The sequence below is a fragment of the Entelurus aequoreus genome, linkage group LG06 (genome assembly GCF_033978785.1).
Source record: "Entelurus aequoreus isolate RoL-2023_Sb linkage group LG06, RoL_Eaeq_v1.1, whole genome shotgun sequence".
Classification (NCBI taxonomy): Eukaryota; Metazoa; Chordata; class Actinopteri; order Syngnathiformes; family Syngnathidae; genus Entelurus; species Entelurus aequoreus.
In genome coordinates, this window is record NC_084736.1 from 67,055,782 (window position 1) to 67,079,119 (window position 23,338).

Here is a 23,338-nt window from a genome sequence, read left to right on the forward strand (position 1 = left end):
AATGAAGCAATTTAAAATGTATATATTATTCACTGTTACAAGTGGCCCTCTGAGGGCAGCCATAACTGCGGTGTGGCCCCCAACCAAAAGGAGTTTGACATCCCTGGCCGAGGCGTACTCTTCACGCCTGCAGCATTGTTCTCACGCAGAGTGCACCTGTGATCAACCGTCTAGCGTTTAGCGGCTCCACTTTCACAAGGTATGTGTGGAGACGTGTGGTTAGATGACAAGCCGTGCCGCTGCAAAAACAGTACGACCGAGGCAACGCGAGCAGAAGACTTCCCCCTGCGGTTTTATTCGACAACTCTAAGCCACACTCGCGTTGCTCAAAGTGTCTGGCTGGCATAAGCTGGAGCACAGAGGCTGTGTCATGTTCAAGAGCACATTTGGGTGCAGTGTGAAGAAAGCAGAACTCTCGGCTCCAGCAGGGGACCACAAGGATGTGCAGTCTTTACAGCAAAGAGTACATTTTTCTTTAAAAGTTACGCTGTTTTTGTTTCTATCTTTGTATGTTCATGCTTCTTAAGCATTGTTTTTGTGCTCACCATTTCCATCTCTTTGTAAGCATGATCGGTAATCCTTTTTATTGCTCCTGTGAAGTGTGTCGGGGTGATTTGTTAAATCCCACCTAAGGCTTAAACTGCTAAATTGCTGTACAAAGTTGGAGAAGTTCAAATCTCTCGGAGCGATCCAAGGTTGTCGTGAAAAACGGATCTCAAACTCAATTCAACTGAAGGCCGTTGGTAGTAGAGTCTGAGTAAGGCCGTGCCGTGCCAAGTATTCACTTCAGAATCACATTTTAACCACACAACTTAATTTGTTAGCTACTTCTACCATCAGCGAAAGTAATTCTGAGCTATGGTAGGCCTTAAAATGTGGACTTGCTATGCAAAACCAAACTTTCTTACCTATTGGTACCTGGTTTTGTGTAGTTGGGATCTGCATCAGTCCCGGAAATTGAAAATGAAACCATGGAGGCACTGCGAAGAAGGCCAAAAGTTTGGATACACCTTTTTTATTCAATCGGTTTTCTTTATTTTCATGACTATTTACTTTGTAGATTGTCACTGAAGGCATCAAAACTATGAATGAGCGCATGTGGAGTTATGTACTTAACAAAAAAAAAGTGAAATAACTGAAAACATGTTTTATATTCTAGTTTCTTCAAAATAGCCACCCTTTGCTCTGATTACTGTTTTGCAAACTCTTGGCATTCTCTCGATGAGCTTCAAGAGGTAGTCACCTGAAATGGTTTTCACTTCACAGGTGTCATAGTTTTGATGCCTTCAGTGACAATCTACAATGTAAATAGTCATAAAAATAAAGAAAACTCATTGAAATGAGAAGGTGTGTCCAAACATTTGGCCTGTACTGTATATAAAACAACTTTGCCTTCCTTCTTACTTCCTCTAAACAAGCCTTTTCGAATTTGCTAAATTTGTGACGTTTTTCCCAACTGTGACGTCGGCGGACATCTCCTTAAATGGTAAAAAATGTTTTGCCGTTGTATTCCGACAATGTAGTCAATAAGTTCCTTCTTTTCTCTATCCACTTGTTGTGGGGCAGACTGACTTGCGCTTGTACATGCACATGCTGTTGCCATTTGTAATATAAATTGGCGTATCCTAACTTTTATTTGTCAGTAGACTCCAGCACTAAGAACTACAACATGGATGACAGGGAGAAGACGCAGTCGAAGTGGAGGCGCGTAAATGAGACAAAACAAAACAGAGTATCCTGAATAGACTGTCAGAAAGTAGCTTGAAAACGGTCTATAAAACATAATCTATCCAACATTTTGACCAAAGAGCCCCCATTACATATTATGTAAACCACAAGGAAGTGTTTTAAATGTAGAAAAACAACCATAATATGAACCCTTTAAGTTATTATAAATGGAATATTAAGTTTAAACATTGTTACCCAGAAGACACTTCTGCTTGCTTAAAGGAAGTTGCTCTTTTTGTTGCCCAATGTATGTTTGTTGTGCTGCAGTTTTTGTGTTTGTTGTAGTTAGTGTCTAGTGGATTCAAGATTGCCACAATATATTCAACTACAAACCCCGTTTCCATATGAGTTGGGAAGTTGTGTTAGATGTAAATATAAACGGAATACAATGATTTGCAAATCCTTTTCAACCCATATTCAATTGAATGCACTACAAAGACAAGATATTTGATGTTCAAACTCATAAACTTTATTTTTTTTTTGCAAATAATAATTAACTTAGAATTTCATGGCTGCAACACGTGCCAAAGTAGTTGGGAAAGGACATGTTCACCACTGTGTTACATGGCCTTTCCTTTTAACAACACTCAGTAAACGTTTGGGAACTGAGGAGACACATTTTTTAAGCTTCTCAGGTGGAATTCTTTCCCATTCTTGCTTGATGTACATCTTAAGTTGTTCAACAGTCCAGGGGTCTTCGTTGTGGTATTTTAGGCTTCATAATGCGCCACACATTTTCAATGGGAGACAGGTCTGGACTGCAGGCAGGCCAGTCTAGTACCCGCACTCTTTTACTATGAAGCCACGTTGATGTAACACGTGGCTTGGCATTGTCTTGCTGAAATAAGCAGGGGCGTCCATGGTAACGTTCCTTGGATGGCAACATATGTTGCTCCAAAACCTGTATGTACCTTTCAGCATTAATGGCGCCTTCACAGATGTGTAAGTTACCCATGTCTTGGGCACTAATACACCCCCATACCATCACAGATGCTGGCTTTTCAACTTTGCGCCTATAACAATCCGGATGGTTCTTTTCCTCTTTGGTCCAGAGGACACGACGTCCACAGTTTCCAAAAACAATTTGAAATGTGGACTCGTCAGACCACAGAACACTTTTCCACTTTGTATCAGTACATCTTAGATGAGCTCAAGCCCAGCAAAGCCGATGGTGTTTCTGGGTGTTGTTGATAAACGGTTTTCGCCTTGCATAGGAGAGTTTTAACTTGCACTTACAGATGTAGCGACCAACTGCAGTTACTGACAGTGGGTTTCTGAAATGTTCCTGAGCCCATGTGGGGATATCCTTTACACACTGATGTCGCTTGTTGATGCAGTACAGCCTGAGGGATCGAAGGTCACGGGCTTAGCTGCTTACGTGCAGTGATTTCTCCAGATTCTCTGAACCCTTTCATGATATTACGGACCGTAGATGGTGAAATCCCTAAATTCCTTGCAATAGCTGGTTGAGAAAGGTTTTTCTTAAACTGTTCAACAATTTGCTCACACATTTGTTGACAAAGTGGTGACCCTCGCCCCATCCTTGTTTGTCAATGACTGAGCATTTCATGGAGTCTACTTTTATACCCAATCATGGCACCCACCTGTTCCCAATTTGCCTGTTCACCTGTGGGATGTTCCAAATAAGTGTTTGGAACACGTGTTGCTGGCATCAAATTCTAAAGTTAATGATTATTTGCAAAAAAAAATGTTTATCAGTTTGAACATCAAATATGTTGTCTTTGTAGCATATTCAACTGAATATGGGTTGAAAAGGATTTGCAAATCATTGTATTCCGTTTATATTTACATTTAACACAATTTCCCAACTCATATGGAAACGGGGTTTGTATAAGCCGCCCAAACTATGAAGTCAAGTATAGGGACCAAAAATATTGGCCTGCAGACCACAACTTTGAGACTCCTGTCCAAAAAGGATGTGGACTGAGTCTAGTTGTATTTGCAAAGCTGTTATCCTAAGGGTGCGTTCACACTTGCCAGTTTGCTCCGCGAGTACAACATGGTTCATTTGGTCAAGTGTGAACGTAGTACAGGACGGACAGGATTGAACCAAACAGACAATACGTAGTCTGCCTGAGAGATGGGTCGTGGTCCACGTGCCAGAAAACCCTATGGTCCTTAGTGAGACAAGTGTGGACGCATGTCAAAAAAAGAGAAATGTAGTTAAACATACCTGTCGCTTTTAAACAATTATCATTATTGTTCGGGGAAAGCATCAGAAACGCCGTCTGCCTCCACATTTTTGACGTCTTGTGATGTGCCCAAGCCAGATACCTGGCATCTTTTCTTGGATGCCAGTTCATTAATGTCGGGGCTCAGGTGGGGGGGGGGGGTGTATTGTAGCGTCCCGGAAGAGTTAGTGCTGCAAGGGGTTCTGGGTATTTGTTCTGTTGTGTTACGGTGCGGATGTTCTCCCAAAATGTGTCATTCTTGTTTGGTGTGGGTTCACAGTGTGGCGCATATTTGTAACAGTGTTAAAGTTGTTTATGCGGTCACCCTCAGTGTGACCTGTATGGCTGTTGATCAAGTAGGCCTTGCATTCACTTGTGTGTGTGTTGAAGCCGCATATATTATGTGACTGGGTCGGCACGCTGTTTGTATGGAGGCAAAGCGGACGTGACGACAGGTTGTAGAGGACGCTAAAGGCAATGGCACACTCCCAATATTGTTGTCCGGGTGGAAATCGGGAGAAATTCGGGAGAATGGTTGCCCCGGGAGATTTTCGAGAGGGGCACTGAAATTCAGGAGTCTCCTGGGAAAATCGAGAGGGTTGGCAAGTACGAGTATTAACGGTGAATGCGGTGTTACAGCGGTACCGGCGGGCCAGCTCTAATGTTAATTTGATATTGCCTCAAGGGCCAAATGAAATTACCGTAATTTCCGGACTATAAGACGCACCTGACTATAAGCCGCACCAGCTAAATGTAGGGGAAAATACAGATTGCTCCATATATAAGCCGCACCCGACTATAAGCCGCAGGGTTTTGATGTGTAATTACCGTAGTATGTAGGGGTTCCTGCTACCACGGAGGGGATTGTCGGGACAGAGATGACTGTTTGGGAACGCAAAGCGTCCCATTTATTAACAATAAATCTTTCAATCATTCAATCAAACTTTCACATCTTTGACATGGCGAACAGCATTCGTGCAGAGTACAAATAATTAAACGGTGCAAAGTAATACAAAGTGCTCGCCTGTACGTTATCAAAATAACCAGCCTACCGGTATATGAAAAGTCAGTCTTTAATCATTGTGTCATCGTCTTCCTCCTGCGTACTAAAACCACCGAAATCCTCTTCGTCGGTGTCGGAGAAGAACAGGCCGTAAATAAGCCGCACCCTTGTATAAGCCGCAGGGACCAGAACGAGGGGAAAACGTAGCGGCTTATAGTCCGGAAATTACGGTACACGGCGGGCCAAAATTGACACCCATGGCCTAAAACAACACAATCACAGGGCATTTTTCTTCGAGAAAAAGGCAACGCTACGACAACAAGACGCTGGCTGGCCCCCACCTCTCGGAGTCTCACATATTTACTGACGTCAGGTGAATACAACCTATTCCTGGGCACTTCAAAAATAAAACACTTTCTGTAAAGTGCATTTTTGGATTTCTATCTCGGTTGAGGACGAGGCAAAGCAGGCTGGGAATAATTGTTGGTTCCCGCTCTCAGTACAACTGAGCTAATTGATGCACTGCACACGCACTGTCAGGTTGTGACTTGTATTTTCGCTCACTTACTTGCATCAATACACATTTGTATTATTTATATAAGCTTCATCTTCTATTTGCTCTGTGCGTGGCGAATGTGCTTGCCACATGGACCCCCCTCTCACCTCCCATTTGCCATGAACGCGCCGGGCTCAGAGATGCAGGAGTTGGCTGTGCAGTCAATTAGTCTTCATTGCGATTACAGGGTTGACATTAGTCTAGACAGGCGTGTTTTGATCAGAGATGACAGGCGACTCGCTGCTATTGGACTGCTAGACATTCCTTACCCTTCATGCAGTGGATGAAGCTATCGAAGCTGACTGGTTATATGGAGCCCTCGCAGCTGAGCGTCTGTGCCAAGATGCCCTTCATCCGCCGAGGAACCTCTTATAAATATGACGGCGTATAAGCCCTAATAACGGTAACATGTATAAGCCCCGGCTGTCAGTATGTTATTCCAACACTGTATATCATGCCTAAACTGTGGGCTTTTACACACAATGGCCTTTTGTTGTGCGGGTTATTTATTGTGCTGCGGTGCAGAGCTGCTGGGTGAGTGCATCCAGGGGCTCGTATTGTTAGGGAATCAGCGGCTTGTGTTTGTGGAGCTGGGAGGGTTTGCTAACAATGCCCTCGTTTACGTCCCCGAGTGCGTGCCTGTCGGCAAACGTCCCCTCGCAAATTTTGTGTTTGCGCGTTGTTTTGTTGTCGGTGTGCGGAGAACGGGGTCAGCCAGCACAAGCCCTCTCATTGTGTGCACGGTCCAAATGGGCGCCTTCGTCACGGGCACATGCGAGCATTAGTGCGCGCGCACTTTCAATATAGAACACAAATTATTTAGTGCGGATGTGTGGAAAGTGGACAGCTGACGGGTTTTACTTCCTAATGGAACCTTTTTTCGCTCTGCAGTCATGTGACAGTGGAGTGACGGAGAACCGGGGCAGGCCGGGGGAGGGATTACAGGGTGCAGGGCCTTGGTAAAGAAAAGGAAAGGGTTTGAGTGTGTCGATTGGATTAACTTGTTTGGGCTTATTAAGAGGGGGGAGCCACAGTAGCTTGTTAAAAGCACGGCATGGGGCGTCCCACAGTGAGACGGCAGGGTCACCATTCAATTAGCCCCAAGCCCCACCCCGCCCCGACCCTTTGTGGAGGAGCTCTGCCAGGCTCCCGGTCCACAAGTGGTCCTAGGTGCACAAGTGGAGTTCTTTAGATCAGGGTTTTTTCAACCTTTTTTGAGCCAAAGCACATTTTTTGAGTTGAAAAAATCCGGAGGAGGCACCACCAGCAGAAATCATTAAAAAACGAAACTCAGTTGACAGTAAAAAGTTGTTGGCGCAATTGTTGGATATGACTTTAAACCATAACCAAGCATGCATCAATATAGCTCTTGTCTCAAAGTAGGTGTACTGTCACGACCTGCCTGACTTATTTTTAGTGTTTTGCTGTTTTCCTGTGTGTAGTGTTTTATTTCTTGTCTTGCGCTCCTATTTTGGTGGCTTTTTCTCTTTTTTTGGTATTTTCCCATAGCAGTTTCATGTCTTCCTTTGAGCGATATTTCCCGCATCTACTTTGTTTTAGCAATCAAGAATATTTCAGTTGTTTTTAATCCTTCTTTGTGGGGACATTGTTGGTTGTCATGTCATGTTCGGGTGTACATTGTGGACGCTGTCTTTGCTTCACAGTAAGTCTTTGCTGTCGTCCAGCATTCTGTTTTTGTTTACTTTGCAGCCAGTTCAGTTTTAGTTCCGTTCTGCATAGCCTTCCCTAAGCTGCAATGCCTTTTCTTAGGGGCACTCACCTTTTGTTTATTTTTGGTTTAAGCATTAGACACCTTTTTACCTGCACGCTGCCTCCCGCTGTTTCCGACATCTACAAAGCAATTAGCTATTGGCAGCCACCTACTGATATGGAAGAGTATTACACGGTTACTCTGGCGAGCTCTAGACAGCCCAGACACTCAACAACAACACATCATTTGCAGACTATAATTACTGGTTTGCAAAAAATATTTTTAACCTAAATAGGTGAAATCTCCCACGGCACACCAGACTGTATCTCACGGCACACTAGTGGTTGAAAAACACTGCTTTAGATCAGTGGTCCCCAACCTTTTTGTAACTGCGGACCGGGGGGGGGGGGGGGTTTGTCATAAAAAAATACAATCGTGTGTGCTTACGGACTGTATCCCTGCAGACTGTATTGATCTATATTGATATATAATGTAGGAACCAGAAATTTTAATTACAGAAAGAAACAACCTTTTTGTGCGAATGGCTACCCCTGTGGTAAATTTTAAATGTGCTTTATAAATAAAGTTGATTTGATTTGATTTGATGAGTGTGAATGAGGGGAGGGAGGTTTTTTGGGTTGGTGCACTAATTGTAAGTGTATCTTGTGTTTTTTATGTTGATTTAATAAAACGTTAAAAATAAAACAATTGTTTTTTTGTTTTTTTGTTTATTTCTTGTGCGGCCCGGTACCAATCGATCAACGGACCGGTACCGGGCCGCAGCCCGGTGGTTGGGGACCACTGCTTTAGATGACTCGTGGTGTGTTTTTATATAGTCATTTGTTTTTAAATATTTGAACGAACAAAGCATGTTATCAATCTAAATTTGGCTTTCATGCATTTACATGTTCACAAAATAGTATATAGCAGGGGTCCCCAAACTACAGCCCGCGGGCCGGATACGGCCCCCAGCATCCAAAATCCGGCCCACAGGAAGTCCCAAGTTAAAAAAAAAATATATATATATATATATATATATATATATATATATATATATATATATATATATATATATATATATATATATATATATATATATATATATATATATATATATATTTTCTTTTTAATCTTTCCTTTCTAATCCATTTTCTACCGCTTGTTACTCTTGGTGTCTCTAGCCGCTCAGGCAAATCATATTGTCTAAAAATGTATTTTCCCATCGATAACGTGACAATGTTAAATGTTGAGGAACATCAATGTTAATTGATGTTAAATGACAAAACAGATTATAAAGACAATGTATATATATACAGTATATATATATACACAGACTGGCCCCCGGCCAAATTTTTTTAACCCAATGCGGCCCCCGAGTCAAAAAGTTTTGGGACCCCTGATATACCGCATGCGGCTCTTTAGTGCCGCCCTAGTGGCTCCCTGGAGCATTTTTTTTAAAAGATTGAAAATGGAAAAAGATGGGGGATAAATACAAACAAACGCAACAGTTTGTTTACATGTAAAATCTTCCACTCTTTCTTTGTCTCATTTTGTCCCCCAAAAGTTTCATGCTGTGCGTTGTTGTTGTGCTAATCAGGCATATTTCATTTGGTGGGTGCGGCTTAAATACCGGTGCGCTCTATAGCCCGGAAAATACGGTAGCGACATTTTAATTTGTCCCAACAGATTTTTTAGAAGAAAAATGTTCTGACAAGTTAAAATTAGACACGGAGGCCCTATTATCGGCTTTCACCTGAGCATGCCCATCCTGAAATGTACACACACACACACACACACACACACACACACACACACACTGTCCGTTTATTTACCCATGAGCGCAGTGTTACAGCCAGCACTTGGCAGGATGCTTATCTGGACAGACAGCTTTGGGCGCGAGGAGCCATCTCCTCTGATCTCTCCTCTGCCGTTTAAGACCCTTTTAACGAAGAAATAGCCCTTCGCCGAGCCCCCTGCCTCTTGATTCCGGCTTATTCCCTCATCTTGTGGGACTGATCCTTCCGCCCCCATTGCAAACCCGGCAGCACTGTTATCAGAACGATAGGCATCCTGGCTTTGGAGATACGGCCGGGCTGGTGTAATAGGAGAGCCGTGAGTGGATTTGATGAGCGAATGAAGTGCAGGTGGTTCTTCCAAAGCCTGCGCGGAAACGCCTTCCCTCGCACATTCTTTAGCATATTCAAGGCGGGCTATTTTAGAGCAGCTGTTCCGATGGGCTGTGGTGTTTCATCGTTTCCTGCCACTGATAGACATCTGCCAAGTAGCACAATAACCTAAAAGGACGGGATAGGGCAAGGAGGAGGGTGTGGGGGGGGGCCTTGACAAACAAGCCAAAGACTTGCTCTTTCTGCTTCGCTCCTAAAGGCAATAATGGGAGAAAATTGGTTCTCGAAATTGAATTGAAAAAAAAGTGGGTCTTTTTCAGCAAAGCATAATGCCTCGAAATACATTTGGTGAGTAGCAAATGGAGAAAAATGAAGCGCAGTTACGCGATTGTCTTTCATTTCAGAGAGGGAAAACTGTGGAAGCAGAACCCCCGCGCCACACACACACACACACACACACCAACAAGCAGCTTTTAGTGTGCAGCCTTCCTCTCTGGCAACCCCTATCTTTGAACAAATGGTCTGTGAGCATGGCTGCTGGTGACATTAGCTCGCACATGGAGAGGACACACAGAAAGGATTATGTGAACAGCCAGTAATGAGCTCAAAGTGCTGGTGTGTTTGGGCCAGGCCCGCCTGTGTGCGAGAGGAAATGACACTGCGAGCGACCTTTTTTTTTTTTTTTGGACAAGCACCTGGTGAGCAATAGAGCGATCCCTCTCCTCCATCTGCAGTGTGTGTGTAAAGGAAGGGCTGGAGAATAAACTGTTTGTGTCTTTCATTTGAATTCATACACTGTCAGATTTGAATGAATTAATCAATTCATGTGTGTAATACAAAACCCAAAACCAGTGAAGTTGGCACGGTGTGTAAATGGTAAATAAAAACAGAATACAATGATTTGCAAATCTTTTTCAACTTATATTCAATTGAATAGACTGCAAAGAAAATATATTTAACGTTCGAACTGGTAAAGTTTGTTATTTTTTGCAAATATTAGCTTATTTGGAATTTGATACCTGCCACATGTGTCAAAAAAGCTGGCACAAGTGGCAAAAAAGACAGAGAAAGTTGAGGAATGCTCATCAAACACTTATATGGAACATCCCACAGGTGAACAGGCTAATTGGGAACAGGTGGTTGCCATGATTGGGTATAAAAGCAGCTTCCATGAAATGCTCAGTAATTCACCAACAAGGATGGGGCGAGGGTCACCACTTTGTCAACAAATGCTTCAGCAAGTTGTCGAACAGTTTAAGAACAACATTTCTCAACCAGCTATTGCAAGGAATTTAGGGATTTCACCATCCACGGTCCGTAATATCATCAAAAGGTTCAGAGAATCGGTAGAAATCACTGCACATGAGCAGCAAGGCCCGTGACCTTCGATGCCTCAGGCGGTACTGCATCAAAAATTGACATCAGTGTGTAAAGGATATCACCACATGGGCTCAGGAACACTTCAGAAAACCACTGTCAGTAACTACCGTGTGTCGCTACATCTGTAAGTGCAAGTTAAAACTCTACTATGTAAAGCCAAAGCCGTTTATCAACAACACCCAGAAACGCTTCGCTGGGTCTCCTCAGTTCCCAAACGTTTACTGAGTGTTGTTAAAAGGAAAGGCCATGTAGCACAGTGGTAAAAATGCCCATGTGCCAACTTTTTTGCAATGTGTTGCTGCCAATAAATTCCGAGGTAATGATTGTTTGCAAAAAAAAAAGTTGTTTCTCAGTTTGTACATTAAATATCTTGTTGCAGTCTATTCAATTGAATATAAGTTGAAAAGGATTTGCAAATCATTGGATTCTGTTTTTATAGACAATTTACACAACGTGCCAACTTCACTGGTTTTGTGTTTTGTATATAGGGATGTTCCGATAAAGATTTTATGCTGCCGATACCGATCGTCCATGAGTAAGATCGGCTGATACCAGTACCAATACCGATCACATGTATTACCTGTATATTTTTCCAATTCATTTATGATGACTGCTATTGACGGTTCAACACAGGAATGTCCAAACTTTTCCCCTGGGGCCACTTTGATACATTTTCTAGATTAAATATGGTAAAACCAATTCAATGTACATTAGAGTAAGGCTCAGCGATTAAATGATTGTGATCGTTGAGTTTGATCACGGTGTTCAGCTGCTTGCATATTTCCTCGATCAAACATGGCGGAACTGTCTGTTAGAAGTCACCGCAGCAGGGAAGCATCGATGCTTGACCGTGATCCTGTGTGTGTCTGTGAATGTGTGTGTGTTTGTGTACGTTGGCGTGTGTTTTTGTGACACGCGAAAATTAGACTTGTCACGACGTAATTAATGTTCAATCGCGTTGTGCCTCTTCCCCTTACACAGCTGGAAGTGCAGCCCAGAAGAATAAAATAAAGAAATATGACTAACACTAGCATAGAAGTTGAAACACAACATTTAAAAGGAGCAGCGACTTTAGTGACAGGCTTTAGTTTCAGTGCAGCTAACCAGTAATCCTGCCCGGAATGTGGACTAAAAGGCACTCACATATTAGTCCCGACTGGGAGAATAAACACACCCACTTATTAAATCAGAATAAGGCATTTTGATATCTAAATATTTTTAATCAAACTTTTTGTTCATGTGTCTGCAAAGATTCAACTCCTCTGATATAACTTGTACTAAGAAAACAATTTTTGAGTTTGTGGATAAAAAAACATTTTCTTCCTGAAATAATCATCAAGTTGTTTTATGTGTTGGTATACATTATTTTACAGTACCTCAAAATCAAACTGCCCTTCAATGTATTTTCATTCAGTATGAGACATTACATTTGAGTTTTAAAAACTCCACAATCTGGGTGGAGTTGTTGTTTGCCAAAGCACTGGTGAGAAGCACTGATGTGTACAAGTCATTAAAGAAGACAAATAATAATTTACCATTTCAAAGTGATGTTAAGTAAATATTAACTTGAAATAAAAGACTTGCAGTACCCTACTGATACTTTGTTTACTGCAGAATGTTTGTGATGACAAGAAAAAAAACTAATTAACTTTGAGAGGAAAAAAAGTTTTTACCCCTTACTGAAAAAGAAGCAAAACCGAAGTACGGAACGTAGCGTGGGTTACCTGTACTGTTGCACCTCTAGTAAACACAATTATGTATATGAACAAAACGGTAGTTGTCAGCTGTTAGCATATACTGTATTACCTCGATCAAACATGGTGGAAATGTCTGTTACAAGATACTGCAGTGGCGTGGCGAAGTTGGTAGAGTGGCTGTGCCAGCAATCGGAGTGTTGCTGGTTACTGGGGTTCAATTCCCACCTTCTACCGTCCTAGTCACGTCCGTTGTGTCCTTGGGCAAGACACTTCACCCTTTTCCTCTGATGGCTGCTGGTTAGCGCCTTGCATGGCAGCTCCCGCCATCAGTGTGTGAATGGGTAAATGTGGAAATACTGTCAAAGCGCTTTGAGTACCTTGAAGGTAGAAAAGCGCTATACAAGTACAACTCATTTATCATTATTTATTTAAACAGTAGGGATGCAACAGTACTCGCTATCATCCTGCACGGGACAATACGTTTTGTTGTTGTTGTTTTGTTTTTTAATCCGTTTAAAACATTTTTTTTAAAGATGGTAATATAAAACGAGATCGGATGATATGAAAAAATTAATCTTGATAATTTTTTTTTTTTGCAATATCGCCCAGCTCCACGTTAGAGTCGTGTGATATAGACCAGTGTTTTTCAACCTTTTTTGAGCCAAGGCACATTTTTTTCCATTGAAAAAATCCAGGGGCACACCACCAGCAGAACATGTTGAAAACGAAACTCAATAGTCTATATCAGGGTCTCCCAAACGTTTTGACTCGGGGGCTGCATTGGGTTAAAAACATTTGGCCCGGGGGCCGGTCTGTGTATATACACTACCGTTCAAAAGTTTGGGGTCTCATTAAAATGTCCTTATTTTTCAATGAAGATAACTTTAAAATAGTCTTAACTTTACAGAAGTACACTCTATACATTGCTAATGTGGTAAATGACTATTCTAGCTGCAAATGTCTGGTTTTTGGTGCAATATCTACATAGGTGTATAGAGGCCCATTTCCAGCAACTATCACTCCAGTGTTCTAATGGTACAATGTGTTTGCTCATTGGCTCAGAAGGCTAATTGATGATTAGAAAACCCTTGTGCAATCATGTTCACACATCTGAAAACAGTTTAGCTCGTTACAGAAGCTACAAAACTGACCTTCCTTTGAGCAGATTGAGTTTCTGGAGCATCACGTTTGTGGGGTCAATTAAACGCTCAAAATGGCCAGAAAAAGAGAACTTTCATCTGAAACGCGACAGTCTATTCTTGTTCTTAGAAATTATGGCTATTCCACAAAATTGTTTGGGTGACCCCAAACTTTTGAACGGTAGTGTATATATATATATATATATATATATATATATATATATATATATATATATATATATATATATATATATATATATATATATATATATATATATACACACACACACACATATTAGTTGTTGTTATTATCCTCTCTCTAGACTTTTATAAATATATTTGCTCATTTCTATTTAATATATGTTTACTACTTTTAGCTGCAACACGGTTCCATGTAGAGTTTTTCTAAGTATAAAAATTAACCTGAAATTTTTGAATGAAAGAAACAGCTGTTTTAAATGTGTCCACTGGATGTCGCAATAGCAATTCTTTGTATCTTTGTAGATGATGCTACATATGTACAAAATAAACCACATGATGTTAGTACATAAGTCGAGGAAATAGATCAAACTAGATTAATAACATGCTGTAATTTGATTTTCATATATTTTTTTTATCTTGATAGATTGAAAATTAACATCAATGAGTTGACTGATGAACATTATCCCATAATTTATTCAGAAAATATAAATAACGACAAATAAAGATAGAATACTATTAACCGCAACATGTTCGTGTAAAAAAGAACAACAACATTATGATTTGTACATTTTCAGAATGTGCTTGCTCTATTTTTAAACAAAGAAAACAATCTGAAAGTTATCGTAACGTGATTTTGGGAGTAGATTTTTCTCCATGTGGCCCCCGATCTAAAATGAGTTTGACACCCCTGCTCTAGACTTTTTAAACTATACTAAGCACTTATTTCTTCTGTTGTTTCAAGGTTAGCTATTAGCATGCCTGCTCCTAGTTTGCTCTCGGTGTGTAAAATAAAAATTACAAAACATAAACAAAATGTTTGACAATGATACTTGAGATATTAAGAAATGCAGTCAATTTGCTGTAATGGAGGTGATTATTATTAACTTAAGGGTGCAGCTCCACACTGTCTATGGAGACACACAATTAGCTGCTAGCTTGTCGGCCAGTAGAATAAAATAAATACAATGTCAGCGTTTGGGATCGCCATTGTCAATTAATGTCTTTCAATGGCGATCACATACTTTTTCATAAAAATCGGCCGATACTGATAGCTGGCAGATCGATCGGCTAATTCCTAGTAATGTATGTAATATTTTTCTCCAAAAATGACCACCGGTTTATCAGTGGAATGTAAGGCATTTATTAGATTTAAAACAGAGGGAAAAAAGTGTCATGGATGAGTAGTTCTAAAATGATCTTATTCATAAGCATACATTAATTTTATATGGATTAGTTTTCTTCCCTCCAGCCTATATTATTCTTGGGGCCTGTCAATAAAAGGGAGCAAGAGCGGCTGCATCATTAATTTATCTGGTAATCATTGTAATTGCTTTCTTTCTTGTAAAAATCATCAACTATAAAAGTAAGTAATGGGTCGATGACAGGTGGCTTAATGTTCATCCACTGATTCACGGGCAAAATAAATAACAGGACTCGCGATTCCGTGAGGTGCACAAGAAATAATTTTTCTATAATATGGCTGACGCTGGCGCCGACAGCCGTGATGAAGTATTTGCTTCTGTTCTTTGTTTTAATATGAAAGGAGGTCGGGAATCTAGTGAGTCATGGGGATACGCTTTGGACATGAGACACCGACACAGCTAATATTAAGACCACAATTCTTTGTACAGCTCGCGTCCTATAGCTGCGAGTGGACTTAGTGTTGTACAATCCGAGCATCTGTTCCCTGGAAACCAAACAATATCGGCTGAGCCAGGGATTATCGATCCTTATCATATGAGAACATTTTGTGGACCTCTGTGGTTTTGTGTTTAACTGTCCTCATCTGGCATTTAATCCAGATACAGAAAGTGTAACCAGTCATTATTGAGCTACCTGTGACACTGCAAGGTTGCGATAATGAACCATTCAATGCTGCCTGGTCATTGACGTTGTTAATGAGGGACCTGTAAATCTGTTCCATTGATTCTATCGAGACATAATCAAGAAATTATATATTTTTGGTGAGAATATACTCCTCCGATGGCTCACTATTGATGCTTTTCCACTGCTAGGTACAGAGGAACCTCGATTTACAAATTTAATTGGTTCTTAAAGACTGTACTATCACGACCTGTCACATCACTCAATGACTTATTTTGAGTTTATTGAAGATTTCCTGTGTGTAGTGTTTTAGTTCTTGTCTTGCACTCTTATTTTGGTGGCTTTTTCTCTTTTTTTGGTATTTTCCTGTAGCAGTTTCATGTCTTCCTTTGAGCGATATTTCCCGCACCTACTTTGTTTTAGCAATCAAGAAGATTTCCGTTGTTTTTATCCTTCTTTGTGGAAACATTGTTGATTGTCATGTCATGTTCGGATGTACTTTGTGGACGCCGTCTTTGCTCCACAGTAAGTCTTTGCTGTCGTCCAGCATTCCGTTTTTGTTTACTTTGTAGCCAGTTCGGTTTTAGTTTCGTTCTGCATAGTTGCAATGCCTTTTCTTAGGGGCACTCAACTTTTCTTTATTTTTGGTTTAAACATTAGACACATTTTTACCTGCACGCTGCCTCCCGCTGTTTCCGACATCTATAAAGCAATTAGCTACCGACTGCCACCTACTGATCTGGAAGAGCTCTAGACAGCATGGACACTCAACAACAACACATAATTTGCAGACTATAATTACTGGTTTGCAAAAAATATTTGTAACCCAAATAGGTGAAATTAGATAATCTCCCATGGCACATCAGACTGTATCTCACGGCACAAATTTAATTGGTTCTTAAAGAGGGCTCGTAAATAGAAAAGTTTTTATATTGAAGCTAATTTCTAAAAGGAAACACTGTAAACATGACTAATGGAACTCAATATAAAGTGGATTACAGTACTGTTTATCACACAAACATAACAGTGATGATAAGTCAACTTTCTATTTAATAACAAAGTCAAAACAACAATTAGCTGAACCGTCTGTGTGTGTGCGCCCTTCCGACACGCACACACACAGTCACTAGCCCTGTGGTGCACTCACAGTTTGAAATCCCAAAACTACTTCAAGGGTAACCACTTTTACTGGAATTTTGCCTATTGTTCGCAACCATTAAAAAAAAGACATGACGACGGATGGATTTTTTAAAATGCATTCTAACTTGTAAATAAACGTAAATAAAAGTGTGCTTACCGTGGAGTCAATGGGAGCTTATTTATTTCGCCCATGAAATCCAATAAATAACCATTCAAAAACCGTCAACAATACTCCATTTACACTTCGTGATTTGAACATCAACCAAGCATTAGTGATATTGTTATTGTAAGCGCTAACGCAGACAAACTATTTTTAGCGGCGCTGTGATCACAAGTGTGTGTGTAATTTCGACAAGATCGACGGCGAGGTGTTTCCTCGCTTCCTTGCTCCCTGGAAGTTTATTGTAGATAATAAATCATGCATCTCACCTGAACAGAATAAGTCTGAGGATGTATTCCGACAAGTTGGTAAACTTTGACAGCCATTCAGGACCCATAGATGGCGAGAACGACACAAAGAGGCGTCTTAGTGAACCTTTTCCACTGAGGGCCACATACTGACAAATCATAGGATGTGGGGATCATTTTGGCAATTTTCACCTTCAAAAAGAGTACAATATAGATTTTCTTCAAAGAGAATGCAATTTTGGTATACATTTTGTACGAATGCTAAAGAGCCAAAGCCAAACTGAAATCTTTGTTACTAATTTGGTGGCTTTTTCTCTTTTTTTGGTATTTTCCTGTAGCAGTTTCATGTCTTCCTTTGAGCGATATTTCCCGCACCTACTTTGTTTTAGCAGTCAAGAAGATTTCAGTTGTTTTTATCCTTCTTTGTGGGGACATTGTTGATTGTCATGTCATGTTCGGATGTACATTGTGGACGACGTCTTTGCTCCTCAGTAAGTCTTTGCTGTCGTCCAGCATTCCGTTTTTGTTTACTTTGCAGCCAGTTCGGTTTTAGTTTCATTCTGCATAGCCTTCCCTAAGCTTCAATGCCTTTTCTTCGGGGCACTCACCTTTTGTTTATTTTTGGTTTAAGCATTAGACACCTTTTTACCTGCACACTGCCTCCCGCTGTTTCCAACATCTACAAAGCAATTAGCTACCGGCTGCCACCTACTGATATGGAAGAGCTCTAGACAGCACCGACACTCAACAACAACACATTTGCAGACTATAATTACTGGTTTGCCAAAAATATTTTTAACCCAAATAGGTGAAATCAGATAATCTCCCACGGCACACCAGACTTTAGTGTTCTAATTTGTTAATTTATACCTAATGATTAATTGTGTCAAATGCTTTTGTTCAGTCCATAAACACTGCAGCTGCACATTGGGATGAGTTTGTTGTGAAGCAACTTAAACAGCCTCTCAGATGAACTAGGAAAGGTGATGTGAGCCAGGACTTGTCTCAGGTCAAACATCTTGTCAAAAGTATTCCCAGGAAAGTTTTTCCGGTTCACAGTCCAGGCACATGAGTGTATACTTGTGTACTGTGATGAGGCTTTTTTCCAGTGGAAACTAGCTGCCACTGCCTCACTTTTCCTGAGTGAAGGTGGTCGTGGGGGAAAAGAGCAAAGGCAGAACTGCAGATTTATGGCCTGCGGGGAGATTGATTAGTGCCGTCACCGGCCGTGATGTACAGTTGGCAGTCTCCCCCTCTCTCGCCATGGCGTTTGCTCATAAACACATGCAACTGTACGGTAGAGAACAGCCTTCCACGTACATGTAGACACCAGTCAGTCCCTTCTGAGGCCCTCCATGACAGCCCCCCTAGGGCTGCTGCATGCAAAGCTTAACAGTCGGACTGCTGGTTTCTTTTTCTTTTTCCCCTTGCCTGTCTGTAGATAACACCATCAATCACCAACTTGCGTTTCTGTACTGAGAGGAGTGTTTCTGAATGTGCTGCTGTTTCTGAGTTCAGGCTTTACCCTCGATTGATCAAGGGTGATGGGTGGAATGCAGAGACAATCATTAAAAAAGAAGAAGAAGATTGGCAAGATACCTGTGGCCGTGGGGGTCGGGGTTATGGGCGTGGTGGGGGCGTGATCATCATGACGTCATTGTATGATTGATGCTATGATTTTCTTTGAAAAGGCTCAAAAATGTATACATACATTTAAAAACAAGTCTGTGTTATTATTAATTACCGTTTGGTTTTTTTCTAATCATAAGGCGCACTTAAAATTTACAATGCGCCTTATAGTCCAAAAAACTATGAACTAGTGTTGTCCTTTATAGTCCAAAAAACTATGGACTAGTGTTGTCCCTTATAGTCCGAAAAACTATGGACTAGTGTTGTCCCTTATAGTCCGAAAAAACTATGGACTAGTGTTGTCCCTTACAGTCTGAAAAACTATTGACTAGTGTTGTCCTTTATAGTCCAAAAAACTATGGACTAGTGTTGTCCTTATAGTCCGAAAAACTATGGATTAGTGTTGTCCCTTATAGTCCGAAAAACTATGGACTAGTGTTGTCCCTTATAGTCCGAAAACCTATGGACTAGTGTTGTCCCTTATAGTCCGAAAAACTATGGACTAGTGTTGTCCCTTATATTCCGAAAAACTATGGACTAGTGTTATCCCTTATTGTCCGAAAAACTATGGACTAGTGTTGTCCCTTATAGTCCGAAAAACTATGGACTAGTGTTGTCCCTTATAGTCCGAAAAATCTATGGTCTAGTGCTGTCCCTTATAGTCCGAAAAACTATGGACTAGTGTTGTCCTTTATAGTCCAAAAAACTATGGACTAGTGTTGTCCTTTATAGTCCAAAAAACTATGGACTAGTGTTGTCCCTTATTGTCCAAAAAAACTATGGACTAGTGTTGTCCCTTATAGTCCAAAAAAACTATGGACTAGTGTTGTCCCTTGTAGTCCGAAAAACTATGGATTAGTGTTGTCCTTTATAGTCCAAAAAACTATGGACTAATGTTGTCTTTATAGTCCGAAAAACTATGGACTAGTGTTGTCCCTTATAGTCCGAAAAACTATGGACGAGTGTTGTCCCTTATAGTCCGAAAAACTATGGACGAGTGTTGTCCCTTATAGTCCAAAAAACTATGGACGAGTGTTGTCCCTTATAGTCCGAAAAACTATGGACGAGTGTTGTCCCAGTACCAAAATGTATTTCGATACTTTTCTAAATAAAGGGGACCTCAAAAAATTGCATTTTTTTGGCTTTATTTTAACAAAGAATCTTAGGGTACATTAAACATTGATTGATTGATTGAGACTTTTATTAGTAGGTTGCACAGTGAAGTACATATTCCGTACAATTGACCACTAAATGGTAACACCCGAATAAGTTTTTCAACTTGTTTAAGTCGGGGTCCATATGAAACATATGTTTCTTATTGCAAGTTTGTCCTTAAATAAAATAGTGAACATACGAGACAACTTGTCTTTTAGTAGTAAGTAAGCAAACAAAGGCTCCTAATTAGGCTGCTGACATATGCAGTAACATATTGTGTCATTTATCATTCTATTATTTCGTCAAGGACAAGCAGTACAAAATTAATTATTAATCTACTTGTTAATTTACTGTTAATATCTGCTTACTTTCTGTTTTAACATGTTCTATCTACACTTCTGTTCAAATGTAATAATCACTTTGTCTTCTGTTGTTTGATACTTTACATTAGTTTTGGATGATACCACAAATTTAGGTATCAGTCTGATACCAAGTCGTTACAGGATCATACATTGGTCATATTCAAAGTCCTCATGTGTCCAGGGACATATTTCCTGAGTTTATAAACATAGTATAATTTTTTTTTAAACGAAAAAAGATATTGTGATGCTAAGAAATAATGATGTAATCATAGTAGTATCGACTAGATACGCTCCTGTACTTGGTATCATTACAGTGGATGTTAGGGGCAGATCCACCAATGGCGTTTACATTTTGACATTTTGACGCCGGTGAGCTACGGTGTGTCGTGAAGCATGTTTAGCTATTCCTTGTCCTACAGGGATGATACTTGTAAGAAACTCACTTTATTTGTCGCCATGGAGGCGAGGATTAGTGATTTAGAAGTAGTTAAAACATTGCAGACTGCCACTGAGCTTTAAAGCACCTCTTTCAGTGTTAACTTCACCTTTATCGTTAGTTTTTAAGTCAAAATGCGTCCGTTCTCCATACTTGCCAACCTTGAGACCTCCGAATTCGGGAGATTGGGGGGGTGGGGGGGTGGGGGGAGGGGCGGGGCCGGGGCGGGGTTAAGAGGGAGGAGTATATTTATAGCTAGAATTCACTGAAATTATATATATATATATATATATATATATATATATATATATATATATATATATATATATATATATATATATATATATATATATAGTACAGTTAACTGTACTGCACTTGCTGCTTACTTTAAAAAAAAAAAATAACACTTACCTTTCACTATTTGAGTAGCTTTTGTTCTGCCATTTGAGTACTGGCGAGCGATCTCTGAATCCGGGAACATATCCTTCACGGATTTGTTGAAAACATCCGCAAATGAGAAAGGAATGTTGCTTGCAAGGTGGCCCATAATACTGCGTTGCCGCCGCCTTATGGATGTTGTGTGTCAGTGTATTAACGTGCCGGCTGGAATAAACACACGCTGAGAAATTGTTCCGTGCCTGCCTACTTTATGGGTTATAGATAAACCTATGGATAACGGAGACATATATAATAATCTCCTTTTCAGGTGAGAGACGACGCTAAAGGCAGTGCCTTTAAGGCACGCCTCCAATATAGTTGTCCGGCTGTAAATCGGGAGATTTTTGGGAGAATGGTTGTCCTGGGAGATTTTCGGGAGAGGCACTGAAATTCGGGAGTCTCCCAGAAAATTCGGGAGGGTTGGCAAGTATGCCGTTCTCTCTTTTCTGTCCACACACTGTGTCTGCTTGTAAGTGCTCCGGGATTGTGCGCTGCCGAACATGCTCGTCTGCTCGTAAAACCATCACGACGACGACGGAGGTGCAGGGGGCTGGCGGACCGGTACTTTTTAGCGGCAGTATAGTACAGAATATGATTCATAAGTTTCGCGGTACTATACCAATACTGGTCCGAATATGATTCATTAGTATCGCGGTACTATACCAATACCGGTATACCGTACAACCCTACTATGGACTTATGACTTCTTCTGGAAGCTACAATACATTATATAGCTTTAATTCCCTCTTATTTTCAAGGTGTGGTGGCTATGATTTTGCCACGGCGGTGTGTTCCACCATCAGTTACATTGAGGGGGAAACCCTGGTGTTTGTTGCGAGCCGGGTTTCATAGGCAGGAGATGTGCTTGACTGGCTGTGCCGAGCCAGGGTCAGGTGTGTGTTTATTAGTCCTCACACGCACCACAGAAGCCTCTAAATGTAGGCATGCATTCTGAGGAAGTGAACCTCAATTAGCCACCGGATGCAAGCGTTGACCTCAAAATAAAACTGTTTATCGTACTCAACTGTACTTTTTTTCCCTTTTTTTTCCTCTTCAGGTTGGCCGCAGAACTCCCCCGGCTGTCGTACCGTGCCCACCTCGCCATGCTGGCCTGTCTGCAGAGGAGGCAGAACCCTCCACCCCAACACCCGGTGTGCGTCAGCAAAAGCCTGGAGCCACCGCAATCCCTCGGACGCAAATGTGAGTGAACAAAGAGCGTCGGCGGTCTGGAATGTAACACGCCAAAATCAAAGGATTGAGTGGAATGCATTCATCATGTCCACATAATCCTCGGTTAATCAGTCAGGGTGGACGATGGAAACAAACCGCTAACCCCGACTATAAATAAGTCACAATAAAACAGACTTTCCGGTTTCTGCTGTTAGTGTCACCGTGATCCCTCGCTCCTCGGAGGAATTCCAAACAGTTGGACTGGTTGTGCGCTTTAGAGGCCAGATTGTCGCGTTGTTAGGCCGCTCGTTGTGAGCGGGGACTGTTTAGCCGTGCTGATGGTGCAGTCGTGGCAACGGGGCTGAACAGACAGTGTTTTAACGGCCGCGCGTGACCCAGAGGGGGTCTGTAAACATTTACAGTGTCTGGTCAGGGCCGCCTGTAACGCATGACAGCTGCTGTGTTTGCTCTCTCAGCACCACCCTCGGTCCACGCGCAAAATGCTGCAAAGGGACAAAGATGAGTTGTTGCCGTGAAGCCAAACTAGTTCCAACCAGTTTGCGGCGAGGGAGCCGCGGCAGTCACACGTCTGGAGGATTGATCATAATTTGAGTGGAAGCGTTTGACACCTGTTTTAACAAGAGCTTTCAGGTGACATGAATAAGCTTTTTCCTCCACAATGAAAGCTTAAAAGTGCATATTTTACACAGCCATTAAAAACAGGAGAGCAAGTGAATAGGAACTTTTTAAATGGGAAGGCTAAAACCGTGTCTCTTGAGTATCATTACACTGAATACCTTCGCAATTTAAATACAATGTTAAGTTAAAGTTAAAGTACCACTGATAGTCACGCACACACCAGGTGTGGTGAGATTATCCTCTGCATTTGACCCATCCCCTTGTTCCACCCCCTGGGAGGTGAGGGGAGCAGTGAGCAGCAGCGGTGGCCGCGCTCTTGAATCATTTTGGTGATTTAACCCCCAATTCCAACCCTTGATGCTGAGTGCCAAGAAAGGGGGTAGTGGGTCCCATTTTTATAGTCT

General features: G+C 41.3%; 1 protein-coding gene across 2 annotated transcripts in view; it reads left to right on the forward strand.

Annotated features, from left to right (window-relative positions):
* Nucleotides 1-23,338, forward strand: part of fam222aa (family with sequence similarity 222 member Aa) — a 168,699-nt gene that overhangs the window by 89,798 nt on the left and 55,563 nt on the right. For both annotated transcript variants that reach the window (XM_062051262.1, XM_062051264.1), the window contains one exon: nt 22,183-22,325. In XM_062051262.1, the coding sequence (XP_061907246.1) occupies nt 22,183-22,325 (143 nt within the window). The remainder of the gene's footprint in view (nt 1-22,182; nt 22,326-23,338) is intronic.